At 31.9% G+C, this 17,209-nt stretch overlaps 2 protein-coding genes across 2 annotated transcripts; one reads left to right on the forward strand and one right to left on the reverse strand.

The window, feature by feature from the left end:
• The first annotated feature begins 1,129 nt into the window (after positions 1-1,129).
• Positions 1,130-5,930, forward strand: LOC136978432 (uncharacterized). The gene is made up of 2 exons (XM_067274131.1): positions 1,130-1,202; positions 4,129-5,930. Exons 1-2 carry the CDS (start codon positions 1,130-1,132, stop codon positions 5,928-5,930), a joined length of 1,875 nt encoding a protein of 624 aa, XP_067130232.1.
• Positions 5,931-8,176: 2,246 nt separating this feature from the next.
• On the reverse strand, positions 8,177-15,995 carry LOC136978433 (neurogenic locus Notch protein-like). The gene is made up of 13 exons (XM_067274132.1): positions 15,785-15,995; positions 11,934-12,088; positions 11,600-11,864; positions 11,252-11,522; positions 10,974-11,181; positions 10,745-10,904; positions 10,577-10,627; positions 9,754-9,882; positions 9,599-9,636; positions 9,418-9,516; positions 9,254-9,305; positions 8,704-9,167; positions 8,177-8,498 (listed from the first exon to the last, which is right to left on the reverse strand). The coding sequence occupies exons 1-13, from the start codon at positions 15,894-15,896 to the stop codon at positions 8,241-8,243; spliced, it is 2,262 nt and encodes a 753-aa protein (XP_067130233.1). The 5' UTR covers positions 15,897-15,995; the 3' UTR covers positions 8,177-8,240.
• Between the last annotated feature and the right edge of the window lie 1,214 nt (positions 15,996-17,209).

A 17,209-nucleotide genomic window follows, 5' to 3' on the forward strand; every position in this document is an offset into this window, starting at 1 on the left:
CTTAGATTTTGTGAGAGATACATAGAAATTTGTCTGAAATTCCTGTATTTCAATTTTCTCGGATTCACTAATCTTAACTTTTAAATCACGAATTTTTATTTGCTTACTTTTATCGGTCGTTAAATCCAAATCAAATTTCGTTTTCTTGTTTTCCATCAGCCTCGCCGGTTTTGGATTTGGGTCCTGTTTTTTACTTTTCTCAAAATCAAAATCAAATTCGTTTATTTAAAAAATTATAATCTAAATTAAGTTGGGTATTATTATTATTATTGTTATTAAAATAAAAATTACTTATCACTATCGGGAGACATGATTTTCTTTAGTAAAAGAAACGTTGGGCGAAGTTTTCTTTAGTAGAAGAATTGATGAGTGAAGTTCGGGGAAAAATCTCTCCCTTTTCATCCTCAGCTAGTGATCTACAATAGAGTTAGATGTGACAGTTGTAACTAAATTATGACACATCTGTCTTCAAAGGTGATGCTTCTTAATCGGTATGAGGAAGTGTGTGTTTCCTTGGTGAGTGTCATCAACCTTAGGTCATGAGGAAGTGCATGTGTGTTTTTCTGGTTAGGACCTTAGAGAGCTGCATAATTTTCAACCTTAGAGAGCTGCATAATTTTTTAATTTCTGTTAAAATCCATAGTATTTTGTATTTAAATTACCTGAGAATAAGAAATACTATTGTAAATTTTTTATGCTAACTAACCAGACAGCAATACTGTTATGTAATAAAAATTTTATAAAATGTGGTTGTGTTAATTGTAGTAATTAACTGTAATAATCATTATTGTACTTTTTTAAAAAATGTTGTAACCAATACTATGTTTATTTGTATAAAAAATAAGACTATATCCTAATACTGAGTTTTTTTTTATAGAATACAGACACATTACATCACTCGAATAAGAAAAATTCAAGAGTTTATTCACAATTTCAAATACTATCTTTTCTGGTGTTATATTATATGATATCAGAAACTAGATGATAAATATATTGCCATAGACAATCCGCCATTGTTTAGTTTAGAATATAAATTATATGTTCTTAGGATTTTAAGTGTTTTTCTTATGGAAATTATACCGATAAACATTGCTCGAAAGTCGAACTTTGTGGCAACAAAGATGCAAGAATGGATGGAACCTGCATCGTTAAAGATTTCAAAGCCGAATGTAAATGTTTTGAAGGTTTCAGCGGTGAAAAATGTAAAATTAACATTGATGAATGTATAAATAATCCTTGTAAATATGACAGTACATGTTTACAATATTGGTGTTGCTGATTTTCATTGTAAATGTCCATTTAGAATTTTAGATATTCAGGAAAAACTTGCAAGGACGGTATGAATTTTCTTTTGTTCAGATGAAACCGTTTTATAAACGTTAAATTCCAATTTAACTCTTTATATAGAATCATTAATGTGGTTTGCATCGAAGTTTGAAGAAAACACTTGGAATAATTATGTCAAAATACCACATTGTGAACTATTGTTTCAAATTTCTTTATCTATGTGGATTCAGTTCCATTTTGAAGAATCACGTAGAAAGTCAATATTAGCTTTTTACTCTGATTTGTCAAAAAATATAAATAAGAATAAATTACTTACAATTGATATTGTACTCGAAATTGAATCTCCTCCTACGGTTGTTTCTTTATAAATATAGTACATACAAATTTATTAGCACTGGAAAGGGTTAACACTTACACAAAGGAAAGTTTTTGTAGGAGGATCCCTTGGGATTTTTCAAGTTTTACATTGGTTTATTCCATCAAGTGGCTTATTTTAAGACTGGCGTAAAATTTCCTGTTATGACTATGAAATGTCGTTTATATTAATTATCTCTGTATTATATTATATAAATTTAAAGCTACATTTTATTGAACGTAATCTCAATTTAGTAAACTAGACCTATAGGATAATAATACGATTTGCTTTATGACGATTTACAAAAAACTAATTAACTTGTAAAGGTATAAGTATTTGTTATAGTTCTACATTAGTTTATTAATTTAATTTTTTTTTTTTAAATTTCAGATAAACCAAAATGTCATGTCCACTGCTGTTTTTGTCATTTAGCAACGAATGAAAAATGTTAGTTCAAATATATAAAGAATTATTCTTCATTATGAACTAGTGAAATAATATAATTAGACAAGTACTACGTAATTTGTATATTTGTATATATGTTCTAGATATAACCCCTTAAATAATATAAATAATTTAACGAATAACTTTCCGAAATCATAAGTTTCGGATGTAACAATATAAATAATGTTGGCATAATGTTTTTTAATATATTGTAAGCAAAACATGGCTTAAATAATAGTAAAAAGCAATATGTTTCTATGAATGTTTTAGCATACAGAAATATTAATGTTCTATCTGAATACCAAAGCAGATTCTTGCTCTTGAATAACCATGTAATTGCATTATTGGAAGACAAAAGATTAATTTTAATTACAATTTTGCGAAACTTTTTGTGAAAAACTTTCACTTAATTGTTCAGAAAATGCTTAACATTTTACAGTATAATTTCTAATGCTGTTGAATTTCCAGAAGCATTTTAAAGTCTTACGTTTTGTATTTACGTATTCATTTATGTATTTTTATACATAATTATACATTTAATAGTAAACGTTTCTTTTATTTTTGAATGCTCTTAAAAGAAACATAAGAATTCTCGCTTTTATTAGCTTTACTAATACCGGTTTCTTATAATAGTTGTACATTCTGTAAAGTACATTTACTGTACTTTTGTTCTGTACGTGCATTGTACTTGTATTGAACATGGATTGCTGTCTTCTATGCCATTAACTTTTGTTGTAGATAATATAGATCATTTATATTTTATATTTTTCACAAAATAAATTAAAACGGTAGATATCAATAGAGTTCCATTTAATATATTTTGCAACGTCAGGAATCCATTTAAAATAGACTACTACTACTGACGTTTCTTCCATCGATAAATGCCAAAGAAACATTAATTTACGACATTAATAAATATGTATAATATATAAATTTTCGAGCATATTTAGTCAGAAAATTTATTTGTTCAAAGGTGTGCTTACGAATGATACCATGAGATCAATCGTAGCATCATTTTGTACACCAGCAATTTCTAATTGTTGGACAGTTCATAATACTTATATAAACAATATTTACTTAATAATATAAAATATAAAAAAGATTCAAAGCTAATATATTTTAATTTTATTGTCAAATTTAAGAACGAATTTCGAATTAAAATTCTTGGAGAATGTTGTCCTCAATGTACAAGAGATAGGCAGTATTTTAGGAATTTTGTATAAATTGGTGAAAAATATATTTAAGAAATTCATATGAATTTCATCATGTTGCTAACTATAAAAAATTTCCTGTTTGCAAACTGAAAAACAATGAAATTACAATTCAAGTACGAGTATTCAGGAAGCTGTCTATATGATCTTGTAAATAATTGTATAAATGGTAACTTCAGCATTTCCTATGAAGACGAATCCATCGAAAGTGGAAAAAAATATATTTTTATGAGAATACATTATTTAGAAATAGAAATTAATGGAAATACAAACGTTCTTATCGATGGAAGAAATTTCAGTAGTCCATTTTCAATGGATTCCATCACAAAAAACTTAAACCAACACCTTAATGTTCGCTGAGAGATTTATTAATTTAACTAACGTTTTCGGCTTACTCAATAAGCCATCTTCAGGTTTTAACTTTCGAAAAAGAAACAATATCGTTCCATTAATAGAATACAATTGTTTGAAAAAATTCAAATCATTAGTAACGGACAAAAAATAAAAACAAAGAGGATGAACATGGTAATATAAATAAATAAATATACAAAAATAAATAAAAACAAAAAAAAGAACATAGTGATATAAATAAATATACAATAAAATCGTAAAAGATACAACAAATGTAAGATAAAAAAAACGTTTTACCCGTGCCCATATATAATACTATCTATCCTAACCAGAAATACTTCACCATTAAAATATACTAGAGCTCACGTGCTTCTTATAAATTCTTAACGGCATATTTCCAAGCCGAAGGAAGACCTTCTGCGTCCCTTGCGTTAATACATTTATCTTTTATCTTGCTTCTGTAAATTTCTATCTTTTCAGCCGCTCTTGCCAAAGTTGGGGAGTGTACCTGCTTTATGATTTTCGCCTCATTCCAATGTACCAAGGATCCCTCCGCCTGCCCCATCTGGGCTAGTACTGTTGTGTTGGAACCTTTTCTAATATCATATTTATGTTCCTTGATCCTTATTCCTATTTATGTTCCATATGTATGTTCCTTGAGCCTCATTGATTTGGAAAACAAAGTTTTTAATGAAAAGCCTGATAAGCTTATGGACATGAACTTAGGAGTTGCACGTTTTACTGATAAGGTTTACAAGAACTTAAAAAAACGCTATAGTAAGAGAATGAAGTGGATTATCTATAAGCAGGTTCCAAAAAATAATAGGAAGAACGTTACAACGTACGTAGTATGGGACCAAATTGAAGTACCCAATAGGGTAAAAGAGCTGCTGAACAAAGGCCCGAACTTCGTCCCGGAGAGCGCGGGGATATGGGAAACGTCTTACCAGGAGATCGAAAGAGGAATTAGTGGTTTGGACCCGGTGGAGAAGGACTATTTTCGTTGGAAAACTGTGTTAAAAAATCAACATAAATGGAAAGGAGGAGGCTATAGCAAGGACATCAGGTATACCAAGGGATGGTTAAAAGAGAATAATTTGATTGCGGCAAGGGCAGATAAAAGCAAACAAATTGTCATAATGAGAAAACAAACATATGATAGAGCCTTAGAGGAATATATCAGAAAAACGGAATGTGTCAAAGTCAACAGTAAAATAGTTCAAGCTATTGATAGAAGGGTTAAAAAACTGGAGGAAACCAAACTAGCGAGGATCTTACCGTTTGTCCGTAAATGCCGGAACCCTAGACCAGGGCTCCCTAGACTCTTTGCCTTCGCCAAAACTCATAAAGAGGGAAAAGAAATAAGGCCTATTGTGGAAAAACGAAGAGCACCTACATTTTTCCTGGAAAAAAGATTACAAGAGTACCTCTCCTCACGGATGGAAAATAATAAATTAGTTGTAAAGGATCCTGTTATGGTAGTTAAAGAGCTACAAAGCATCGCTTTGAAGGATGAAGAAGTGGGAACTGTGTTAGATTACGAAAGTTTGTACCCGTCTATTAAGATTGAGTCCTGTGTAGAAGCACTTATGGAGTTCTTGTTCAGAGATAACCCAACGTTAACACAACACAGAAATGAGGTTATAGAAATGGCTAACCTAGTATGTTGCGAATCCTTCTTCGCGTACGAAGACCAAGTATATAAGCAAAAAAGGGGAGTACCGATGGGAAGCCCAATTTCGGGGCTCCTCTGCGAGCTTGTGGTTAGTAAAGTAGAAGAAAAGGTTTTGCGGGGCTTCGAAAGGGATATAGTATTCTACAAGAGATATGTAGACGACGTTTTTATAATATGGAAGAACAATCGAGTAATTGCTAGCTTTGTAGATAGAATTAACGAGAACGAAGAGGGCCTTAACCTGAAGCTAGAGCAGAAAAGCTCCAGGATAGTACATTTCTTAGACATTAATGTTATATTTAGCAAAGGGCATATATCCACTGGCGTATTCATTAAACCAACGCATAGCCCACTATATATCCCTGCAAGCTCTAATGACCCTTATAAATATAAGTTAGCGGCATTTAGAGCATTGGTTAGAAGGGCCTTTTTATACTGTGAGAATGTGATAGACCGGGATACAGAGATAGAAAGAATTATACAGATAGCAGGAACATTAGGTTATAGGAGGAAAGTCATTGAGGGAATTATTAGAAAATTTGAGGCCAGTAATGATAAAGACACTAGGCACGGGCCTTACAGATACACGAAAATTTACATACAATAAGTATCTGGGAGGGATTATGAAAGAAATAGCAAACACTAAGGATACAAGGGTGATCTTAAAAAGAGCTCCGAATTTGTATAAAATACTTAGAAACGATAAAGGGTTAGTTAAAAAAGAAGATAAGGCGGGTGTGTATAAGATTCCCTACGAGAACCAGCTATTAGGTATTAATAAAGATTATGTAGGGGTTACTACTAGAAACCTAGGAATAAGGATCAAGGAACATAAATATGATATTAGAAAAGGTTCCAACACAACAGTACTAGCCCAGATGGGGCAGGCGGAGGGATCCTTGGTACATTGGAATGAGGCGAAAATCATAAAGCAGGTACACTCCCCAACTTTGGCAAGAACGGCTGAAAAGATAGAAATTTACAGAAGCAAGATAAAAGATAAATGTATTAACGCAAGGGACGCAGAAGGTCTTCCTTCGGCTTGGAAATATGCCGTTAAGAATTTATAAGAGGCACGTGAGCTCTAGTATATTTTAATGGTGAAGTATTTCTGGTTAGGATAGATAGTATTATATATGGGCACGGGTAAAACGTTTTTTTTATCTTACATTTGTTGTATCTTTTACGATTTTATTGTATATTTATTTATATTACTATGTTCTTCTTTTTTTGTTTTTATTTATTTTTGTATATTTATTTATTTATATTACCATGTTCATCCTCTTTGTTTTTATTTTTTGTCCGTTACTAATGATTTGAATTTTTTCAAACAATTGTATTCTATTAATGGAACGATATTGTTTCTTTTTCGAAAGTTAAAACCTGAAGATGGCTTATTGAGTAAGCCGAAAACGTTAGTTAAATTAATAAATCTCTCAGCGAACATTAAGGTGTTGGTTTAAGTTTTTTGTATATTGAATTCTGCTGGGTACGAGTGTGGTTTATACGGATTCCATCACGTTGCAAAAGACATTAAATGGTTTTCTATTGATATCTACTGATATATTTATAAACGTTACGTGGATATCAGCGAAGGATGTTGAAATTCTTCTACCTAACGTGTATAAAAAGGTGATATGTAGTTTCTGTGGAAATTTTAATGGCATTCGTGATGATGGCTTTATAGACATGAATAGAATACCAAAGCGGATAATATCCGTGGTATGATTGTTGGATTCTTCCAATTTTCTCGAAGTTAATCAATATTTTCATATCCATCCTGGATTCGCGTGTAACGTACTTGTCACTTAAGAGTTTTCTGGGTTTATTTCACCTGTATAGGTGTTAGGTGAAATAAACCCATTTTTTGAGTAAAATGAACCTCAAATAAACCCGTAAACCCACAAACCGAATTTCCCATAGAATGTCCTCGCAGAAGACATCTCCTATTTGGCAGATCACCCATGTTGCATTGCCTTAGTCCCTCAATTCAATTTTTCATATTTATATCAGTTTTCATATCTAAAGAATCCAGCAACGAGTTGATAAACTTTTTGCAACATTTAAAACTACGTGTGTGGCGTTATCTGTTGTGATATTTTATTATTAAAAATCTTTATATTTTTAAATTTTATAAAATGGCAAAAAGATTAATTTTCAGGGTTGGAATGAGTTTTATAAAAACATTGTAAATTCTAATAACAAGTAAAATCGTTATTAAGTCTGAACCAACTGGAGAAGTGACACACGACCCCCCTTTATCTTCCTACCCTCTCGACCTTTAACCATCTAAATTTAACAGCATCAGTCCCCTAAAAAACAAACCCCCCTGCAAATTTTCAGAAATTTTCGATAAAAAGAACAGGAATTAAGCTTTAGAGAAAATCGTGCCCATTAATATCCATACATACAGAAAACCTCCGAAATTTTTTGCTTTTCTCGACGTTACATACAGTAACTTCATATTTTATGAATATTTATTGAGTGTAGCTTGTAAAAATAATCTTTTCAGCATTTACTTCACCACTACATTAGGTGTAGTGAGTGATTTAGACTTTGGAACTTTAAAACCATTATACACGGCTAGAACTAACTGGCGGGTCACCTGACTTTATTTCACCGGTGTAATACAGTACTGTGCAATTCGTGATAGATATTACAGAGTACTGCAATCTGTGTAATTAAGTAAGGTCAAGTTTCCCATAGTCCTACCGGGTAACACCCCTATTTGAAGATCGCCCATGTGTTGCATTGATCTATTCCATCGATCTAACTCAATCCAATTTTCGCTTAATAATTCTTGATTTTGAGACTTAAATTTTTAAAATTATTATACTTTATTAAATTCTTTATTCTACACAGAAGCAACGAAACCGAAAACACGAGAATTTAGATAAATAATTTGTTATTCTTATTATTAATACAGATCAATATCAGGTGTTTCTGATTTTGATTGATGTTTCGATATTATTATTAGGAAGGCAATTACTGTAATTAAAATTAATAAAATAATAATCGATAATGCGATTTTGATATAATGCCATGAATATGAATCTGGTTTTTCATTTCTTTCTTTATCGTAATCGCTGGTCGTTAACATAGTAGTTAAGCTAGCTTCAGTTGTTAAGCTTTCAACAATCCGATTTCCCTTGCAATCTTCATTATTACTCGAATTCTACATGAAAAAATAATAAAAATTTTTATTTGTTAATATGTATTCCTATATGAAAATTGATTATTTTAAGAAAGACACAAAGGGAATTACACCATTCTAAATGCTTGTTTTTTAAACTACTATTATAAAATAATTAACTTTAACCTTAAAGCAATGTGTTATAAGAAATTACATCATTAAATGATCATAAAATTTTAAGACTTACTCTTATTAACCGGTGTGGTATGTTTTTCATATCAATAACATCGTCCTGTTTTATTCCATTGAAATTTCCACAAAAACCACAAATTTTAGTTTTATAATTATTAGATAATGTAATAATAAGATCTGTGGAAGATTTCCACGTTATATTTATGTGATATATGTAAGATATCATTATGGAGTCCGAGATTTTCTCGATGCTGATGATGTTATCCTCATGATACGGAAGTTCTACACTTTGGTTGTTAATCTTAATCTCTCCTTCTGGAGTTATCACGGCTTCAATACAATTTATTCTCACAAAAATAATCTTTTCGTTGCTATTTTCGTAAGCATCTTCGTACCAAATGCTAAATTCGCCATTCATGCAATCGTTAAGAAGAGAATATCGACAAACACCATAATATTTATGTACGAAATTATCAAATGTGTTCACTGTGTTATTTTTTAACGTACAGAAAGAATATGCTATCAAAATACAGAAAATTATTATGAAGAAATATCTAAAAACGTTTATCTTTCTACAAATTCTTAATCTTTATCTTTAAAATTACCTAAAGAACATTCAGGGCAACAACTTCCACTAGTCATGATTTTTATTTCGTTCTAAAAAATAAATAATATTTACACTTACAAAAAAAATTAAACCAAAGTATGGTCGATGCAATATCGGAAAGGGACATTGTAAACCTTCATTAATATTTTAAACATGAATTACCGGTGAGCAATTTAACTCTTTGCAATGGAACTTCACGCAATTCAATTTTCTTTCACTGCATGTACAATTCTCGCATTTCTTCGAGAGTACATAACCATCCTAGCGTATTTATTCATGTAGTATTGTTATTATTGTGTCATAATTATTTATGTTTTCAATATAAACGGTTATTTATACTTACAGGAATAGTAACTCCGTTCACCAAGCAACCAGACTTTTCTAAAAATAAAAATATGTTATATGTTTTCAATCAAATTAAATTAAAACATCAGTTATAAACATTAATTATATATATATATTTAAATCTGTTGAACAAAATTAATAAGAAATCATTACTTTCGCAATAAATTCCTTTATATTTATCTGAACATTGACAGAATGCGAATTTTGAATTTTCTACACAGTTTTGAAAATTTTTGCAAGGATTAGGATTACAAGTTTTCACATCTCTCCAACAGTTTTCATCTAAATATGATAAATAAAACAGTTAATATAGCATTAAACTTGAATTTTATAGACAAAGATAGTGTAAATATTGTGTTGAAGTCTATTTTAGTATATACTTCAACACCATGGGATGGCTACAGCATTTGGCATCAGGGAGAAAGTTAAATATGGCGCCTTTCGAATAAGACTTTCATTAATTTCTTACGAAAAATACTTTTTATTAATATAATGCATTATATTGCTACAGAAGAAGTACCAAAATATTCTTAGTGTAATTTTTAATTCATTGAAAACCGTGTACACTCGCATGTACACGGTTTTCTTAGTTTTCTCATAAAACAATTTTGAAATTTGGGTGCCATATCATCTCGTCGCCTAGCTCTGCCCCTGTGTTTCCACGGCCCTAGTCTATACTAATACAGATCTTCATTATAGTTTAGCATGTTCATATCCATGCGAGTATGCTGTGCTCGAATTGCTGACAGTTAAAATAATTTATGCATACACACGTTTTATATCAATAGTTCGAGCATAATTATGTGTTAAACTTCATAAGATCCATGAAACTTATGAATATACTATGAAATATAATATCTGCTTTCTTATGATTTAGAAGGAAACAAATGAAACACGAAGAACAAAGATTAGTAGACCCTTTATTGTGAACGTAATACTAAAAATTAATATATGATATTAGTTAATTTACACTTACTATAATCCTTCGGTGCGCGGTAACAGTAACAGTCGTCTTCATTGCAAGAATCTGGAAAAATGGTAATTAATTTATTATTATTTAAAATATATGCTTATTTAGATTTATATTTACAATAAACCAAACATTCCTTGTAATTTTATGGTAAATAATAATAATTTATTTTACCCGTGCATATCTTGGTATCCATTAGAAAAGTGTAATTTTCAAACATTGTTTGAAATTTATCAATTACTTTATTCCAACCGAGAACATTCCCAAGTAAACCGCAGTCGTGTTTGATGTGTTTAGAAGCAGAAATATCGATGATATGGTTCCATATATTAAACTAGAAGAAATTTTAATGTGTCTAGTGAAAGTATGACGTTAATGACAATAGCCTTTTAGTATACACTACCTGATAAATTTTTCCATTAAATATAGAGCTGGCATCCATTTTATTTTGAAACGTATGGCCGCATCCGATAAGAAATCGTCCGGGCCATAATTTTTTATATCGTGCAACTTTCATTTTAGTAATGTCCGTGTTCCATTGTATGACTAACTCTCCCGATGCACTATCCCAAGTAAATGCAAAGTAATACCATTTCCCTTTTTTAATAGTACTGAAATGAAAATAGTGTTATATTATTTGAATTTATATTAAAATATCTTATTTTTAGCAGTATAACTTACTTATTATCCGTTGGTTTAAAATAGCGATTAAACATTCGAAAGTATATACTTGGTTCTGTACTTATATGAATATTAATGACATTTATTCCTTCTTTATATTTGTCTGAAAATGGCTCTGTATGACGAAACGATAAAATATCCATTACAGAATCCGTAGTTTTAACTTTTATCCAAATTGAAAATGTCATTTGATCCAATGTTTCATTGTGATCAATTGGTACACATTCTCTCATATCGTTGTCAAATTTTATTATGATTCCTTCGCGAAATTCTGGAAACATTTTTGTTAAAATGTAAATCCAATTACCGTAAACACGATTCTTATTATGAAAATATGAAGTTTCAAACCTTTCTCACAGAATTTTCCTACATATTGAGGCGGACAATGGCAAGTATAATTGCCAATTCCATCTATGCAAATTCCACCATTTATGCAACTATTATTCATGCAATCATTTATATTTATTTCGCACGATTCTCCTGTAAATCCAATAGAGCATAGGCATTTGTTCTGCATACAGGTTCCGCCATTTTTGCATAACTTATTTCCACAATCTTCTCGAATTGTACAGAATTTTCCTGTATAATTTGCCGAACAACAACATTTGTAGCTCTGTAATAAAGTAATGAAATTATTACAGTGATAAATTTTAATATATAGCAAATTATAAGATTGGCATACTTGCACTCCATCGATACACATGGCATCATTTTGACAAGAATTCCATGCACAATCGTCAATATTTGTTTCGCAATATTTTCCAACAAATCCATCTTTGCATTCGCACTGAAATTTTGTCCCATATCTTTTACATATACCTTCGTTCAAGCATGGAACTTCAGAAGAGTAAAAGATTATTGACATCAAAATTATAGTATATTTTGCTATAATTATATATATTATAATAAAACTTCAATTTTGCTTGCTTGTTTGTTTTATCTGTTTACGGCAGCACTACCCGTGGGCGATCTTCTGAAGAAAGATGCCTCTAGGGAGCACTTTCTCGAGAAAACTGCTTCCAGTTTAAGTGTTACTAACGTGAAGAAAACCCGGAAAACTCTATTTGCCCAGGTCGTTGGCGAGGCTCAAACCTGTTTAACTAAGACTTTTCAGTGGTTTTGTCAACTCGGTCACTGGTGGGCACTCGTGTTGCATGCATAAAAATCCTTCAATTAATGTAAAATTTTATGTAAGTTTTTGAAATTTTACAATGTAATTTGTATCATTACCCTTTGAAATCGCTAATACTGGGATTAATCTGTATTTCAAATGAAGTCTTTAAGAACTATACAGAACTAGGGGGAGGGCCCGGCGTTGCTCGGGCAAAATTAACGATAGTGAAGATTAAGATTATTACATTATAGTCAATCTTGCTCGTTTTTACAGAATGCAAGAATTAGGTCTTCCTGTTTCCAGACTAATTAGAGAATTTTTATATGGGTCTAAAAATATGTTCGATTTTCCGCAAAAACGAAAAAAAACTGCATCTGAGTCTTGCACGTCGCTTTCTCTTAACAATTCCATTGTTACGTAACACTTCCATTCTTGATGGAAGTGTTAAGACTTACTCCTGTTCCTCTCCCCCGTGGGGAGAAATTTCGAAAAATCCCTTCTTAGTGTGCATTCTCGTGACGTACCCTAACTGTGTACCAAATTTCAACTTTCAACTCCTAACCGTTTTGGCTCTGCGCTGATTATTATTATTATTATTATTATTATTATCAACTCGTCTCGATTATATATATATAGATAGATATGTATAATCCTTATAGACTTCATTCAAGTCTGTTATACAGTATATGTTGCATACAAATTATGTACATTGACTATACAGTTTTCTATGCATATTCCGGAATTCTGCACAGACTAATACAGAATATATTAATCTCTCAAAATGGAAATCCATCGGAAAATTTTTATTATTTTCTGAATTGTCGATTAAAAATGTGATAAAATAGATATAACAATAGTCTTATCTATCCTGATGTTTACAATTAATGAATTTCAATTATTTTTGCAATAATGGCTTAAGGTAGGGTCACATTTGATGTTTTTTGAGAAAGAAAATCACTTTACGGACAGAAAAGACGGATTATGTACAACCGAAATAGGGCCAAAAACAGAGTTCAACATATTTCAACTTTTCTGTTTATGCGCGCCAATCAGAGAGATCGTTTGCGAATGCCTTCAAACCTTCACCGAAACATCGTATTATTCAAACAATATTCATGCAAGATGGAAAAATATAAATGAGGAAGAGGATAGCTTGTTAAAATCTGAACAATACTCTTTATCTGTTAGAAAAGACTAATCTGCTTAAGTTGTCAATCATCACTTAACGTCAGAACGTATTAATGTTATTAAATTTCTGTCTTATTGTTAGAGTTAAGCTTACGCTACCAGGAAACCATAAACTTTTCCTGAGTTATTCATTCACTCAACTATAACCGTAGTACAGTAGTAACAAAAAGGAAACTTAAACGATGTTATTGTAACCATTTTATGTTGTTTAATCTGAGCCAGCGAAAGGCATTTATCCTAATCACTAAAGAGTACAGAACAAAAGGAGTACAGTTCAATGTAAGTCTGCAGATAATTAATGACAAACTCCCCATCGATATGTATAGGAAAGTGTGGTCATTAAATGAAGCAGAGACATCCGAGTCAACTTTGGGACGATAAATGTCATTGATTTTGAAAGGCCAATCCCTTCCAACACTCTCCTCACTCTAGAAAACAGCCTGTAATAAATTCTCTCAACCGCAACCCTATTATTGTTTACACCAACGGCTCTAAAGCTGAACACAAAATAGGTTGTAACTTTATGATCTTCGTTAATATTATCAAAGGCTATCACCAGCAAATCCGCCTAGGCTCCCAAACCACTATCTTCCAAGCAGAGCTAATTGCCATTATGATGGTTGCTCGGTAGTGCCACGACATCAATATCATTACTGACTATGCTTCGACCATCAAGCTTATTAAGAAAAACAACCTGTACCCAATTGCTGCCAATATAATAGTATCATTTAAATGTTCTTGAAACCGTGTTTTATTGTATGTTGAGCACTAAACACAAGACCGTGTTATGAATTAAACACTTGGCTTTTTTTCCACCTTTATTAGTTGATAATAGTATCATCCTGAATTCCGACAACCGTTATATCATGTAGACATGGTCGCAGGAATGCACAATTGGCAATGAGCGTGCCGATAAATTGGCGAAGGCTGTTGCAAATAACTTGACCCCGCCTATCTCCTATAAGAAAATAAGTGCTACTGCCCCGAAGACATTTGTATGGGTTGAACAGTTGAACATCTGGCAAAGTGACTGGAAGACTCACAGGGATTGCAACGCTTACAAGTTCTTCTATAGAAACAAGGACAGGATTAGTAATAAGTGGTTTTGCCAAACCACTACACCACACAATTTATTACCAATCGCAGACGCTTTCACAGTTATTTACACAGATTTACAGGAGGGGGTAATAGAAGTCTATGCACTCAATGCGCAGTCAAAGATAGCCTACATTACTTATTTGACTACCCAATGTTGGAGGAGAAAAGGTTTCACTTACAGACCACAATTGCAGAGTAACCAACATGACACCTGGAACTGCAGTACTTTGACAAGTGACAAGGACATCTATAAGCTGTTTCAAAACCTTGTTAAAGCATATAACAGGCTAACCACTGTGCCTGCTTTTAACTAGGCCTATATTCCATCAAAGGCCCTCCAAAGAAAACTGCTAAGAAAACTTCCGACTGTCGTCTAAATTGTCACAAATTTTTACTTCGTGAAATCGACCCCCGAAAATGGGAAACTTTGATTCTTGTGTATATACAGTCAGTCGGCAACTTTTTTACTTGGCGGGGAGTCACTACCGTGACTCCTGATATTTCTATAGCACTGTATCTTATTATAGTATGTTCCGTACTAACACTTCATAACATACTTTGACAAACGTTTACCTATTACTTGTAATATAAATTGTATTGAGAACACTAACGCCTAGTTGTGCCTAGTGGTACAAGGCATGTACAGTACGTCTGTACCTAATAAAAATGGATTAATTGTATATTTTATTTGCTCGTTTAATTAATGCAGTGGTGCTCAAACTACGGCAGTCATATTTGGCACTCCTTATAAACGATACAAATAGGATTACATGTAGCAAGATATTTGCATAAGATTAATTAATGAAGTAACAGAAAACGACACAAGGGCAATCTGTCAAAAATAAAATTTCTCTCGTGACATTTTATAGGAAACTGGCCCCTATTTAAGTATTAGACACGTGAAAATAACATGGGAAACTCCACGTGGTCAGCCCGCTGTTGACACAAGAACTCGCGGTTAACAAAGTGTTCAGTAGCTCAATCCACTCTGCCGTTGGACCGCGTTGGTCCTATTTATACGCTTTTCAGGAAAAGAAAACAGAAATGTCACTGAAGAGTGTTTTTCTGCCGTAAAAGTTTCTGAGCAGAAATGGTCTATTTTTTTCTTACAGAGTAGCAAAGAAATTACATACTTGTTGAACAAGAATCTATTTCTTTCCAGAACAATACAGAAAGAATGTTGTAAGTGGATCCATTATTCTCGAATTTTCTTTGATTTTCCTGGTTACGTTCAGAATCACTCATGAGGCTTTTTTCAGACTTAATCAATAACTGGGTCCTCGAAAATTTTTTATTATATGTTGCATTCTTCAAACACAAAATTAAAATTTTGATATTTGTATTGCCTAAGAAAATCAAATTGGGTATATGAAATACGTTCGTATTTACCCCCTTATCATTTCAAATTATCTATTTTTTAAAGTTTTATTAAATTCAAATAATTATTTTATAATTAGCATACCTAAACGTGGAATTCTACTTCCACTGACGAAAACATCTTTAAGATCTTGACTTGAAGAAACATCCAAAGGAGTATTAATTACTTCTATATTATTTTCAAAATTTGTACTGCAAATAAAGAATGTAAGATAAATCGTATCGATTTCAAGTAATAATACATCATTAAATGCATTTATTATCAGTTATAATCATTCATAAAATGTGGATTACTCGGTAATACAAGAAAATCATCTAAAGAAAGATAAGAAGTATAGTAGACTGTCGTTAATCCGGCCACTTCTTGCACAGAAGAGGACCCGCTTAGAAGAGGTGCGGATTACCGAAAGTATATAAACCTAAAGGCGATAAATGCTGTAGTCAGTCGCCCCAAAGAAATAAAACCAAATGAACATAAAACCGAATGTGTGCATAATATGTTTTCTGTTAAACCTCCGTGTTTAACAACTTCTCGACTTTAGTGCTCGCGAGAAGAACGCGAGATCGCGCCCGTTTTTTAAAAAGAAAATCCTCGTTTTTTGTTGTGTTTAAGTTTTTTTTACTGAAGACGTGCTGGTACTGTACGTATAATTTGTTATCATATCCTGCTCTGTGAGAGGGTGATTTACTTTTGATCAATCGAAATTAGAGTTAAAGATAAAAGACCTTAACCCTACATTTTCATGGAAATGAAACAGAAGCGCATAGGCGACACGCTGGAGAGTATGCCGAATGATTGAGAAAACCAGATTAACGAGAATTCACTGTATTTACTAATATTCTGTAGTATTAGTACGTGTTCTCAGATTGATCTTAGTCAAATTCATTTTATATGAAATTAATAAAATTAAAATAAGATTCAAAATTAATGTGGCCTGTGATTTTACGACGTAATCGAATTTTGGGAAAAGGAACAGCATATTTCGCATTGACATAAATTACTTTCTTGGAAATTTATTTTTTAGGATTTGACTCTACCCATCTTCCACGTTCAATGCAGGGTAGTCGAATGCCAACTCGTCTGTAGATCGTTTGAGTAGTATAAATTAGATACTACATCTATACAAACTTAAGACCGAGACTGACTTCAATACATGCAGCAACACAGGAACAACCTCCTA

This window comes from Centruroides vittatus, unplaced genomic scaffold (assembly GCF_030686945.1).
Source record: "Centruroides vittatus isolate TY-2023 unplaced genomic scaffold, ASM3068694v2 contig_538, whole genome shotgun sequence".
Taxonomy (NCBI): domain Eukaryota; kingdom Metazoa; phylum Arthropoda; class Arachnida; order Scorpiones; family Buthidae; genus Centruroides; species Centruroides vittatus.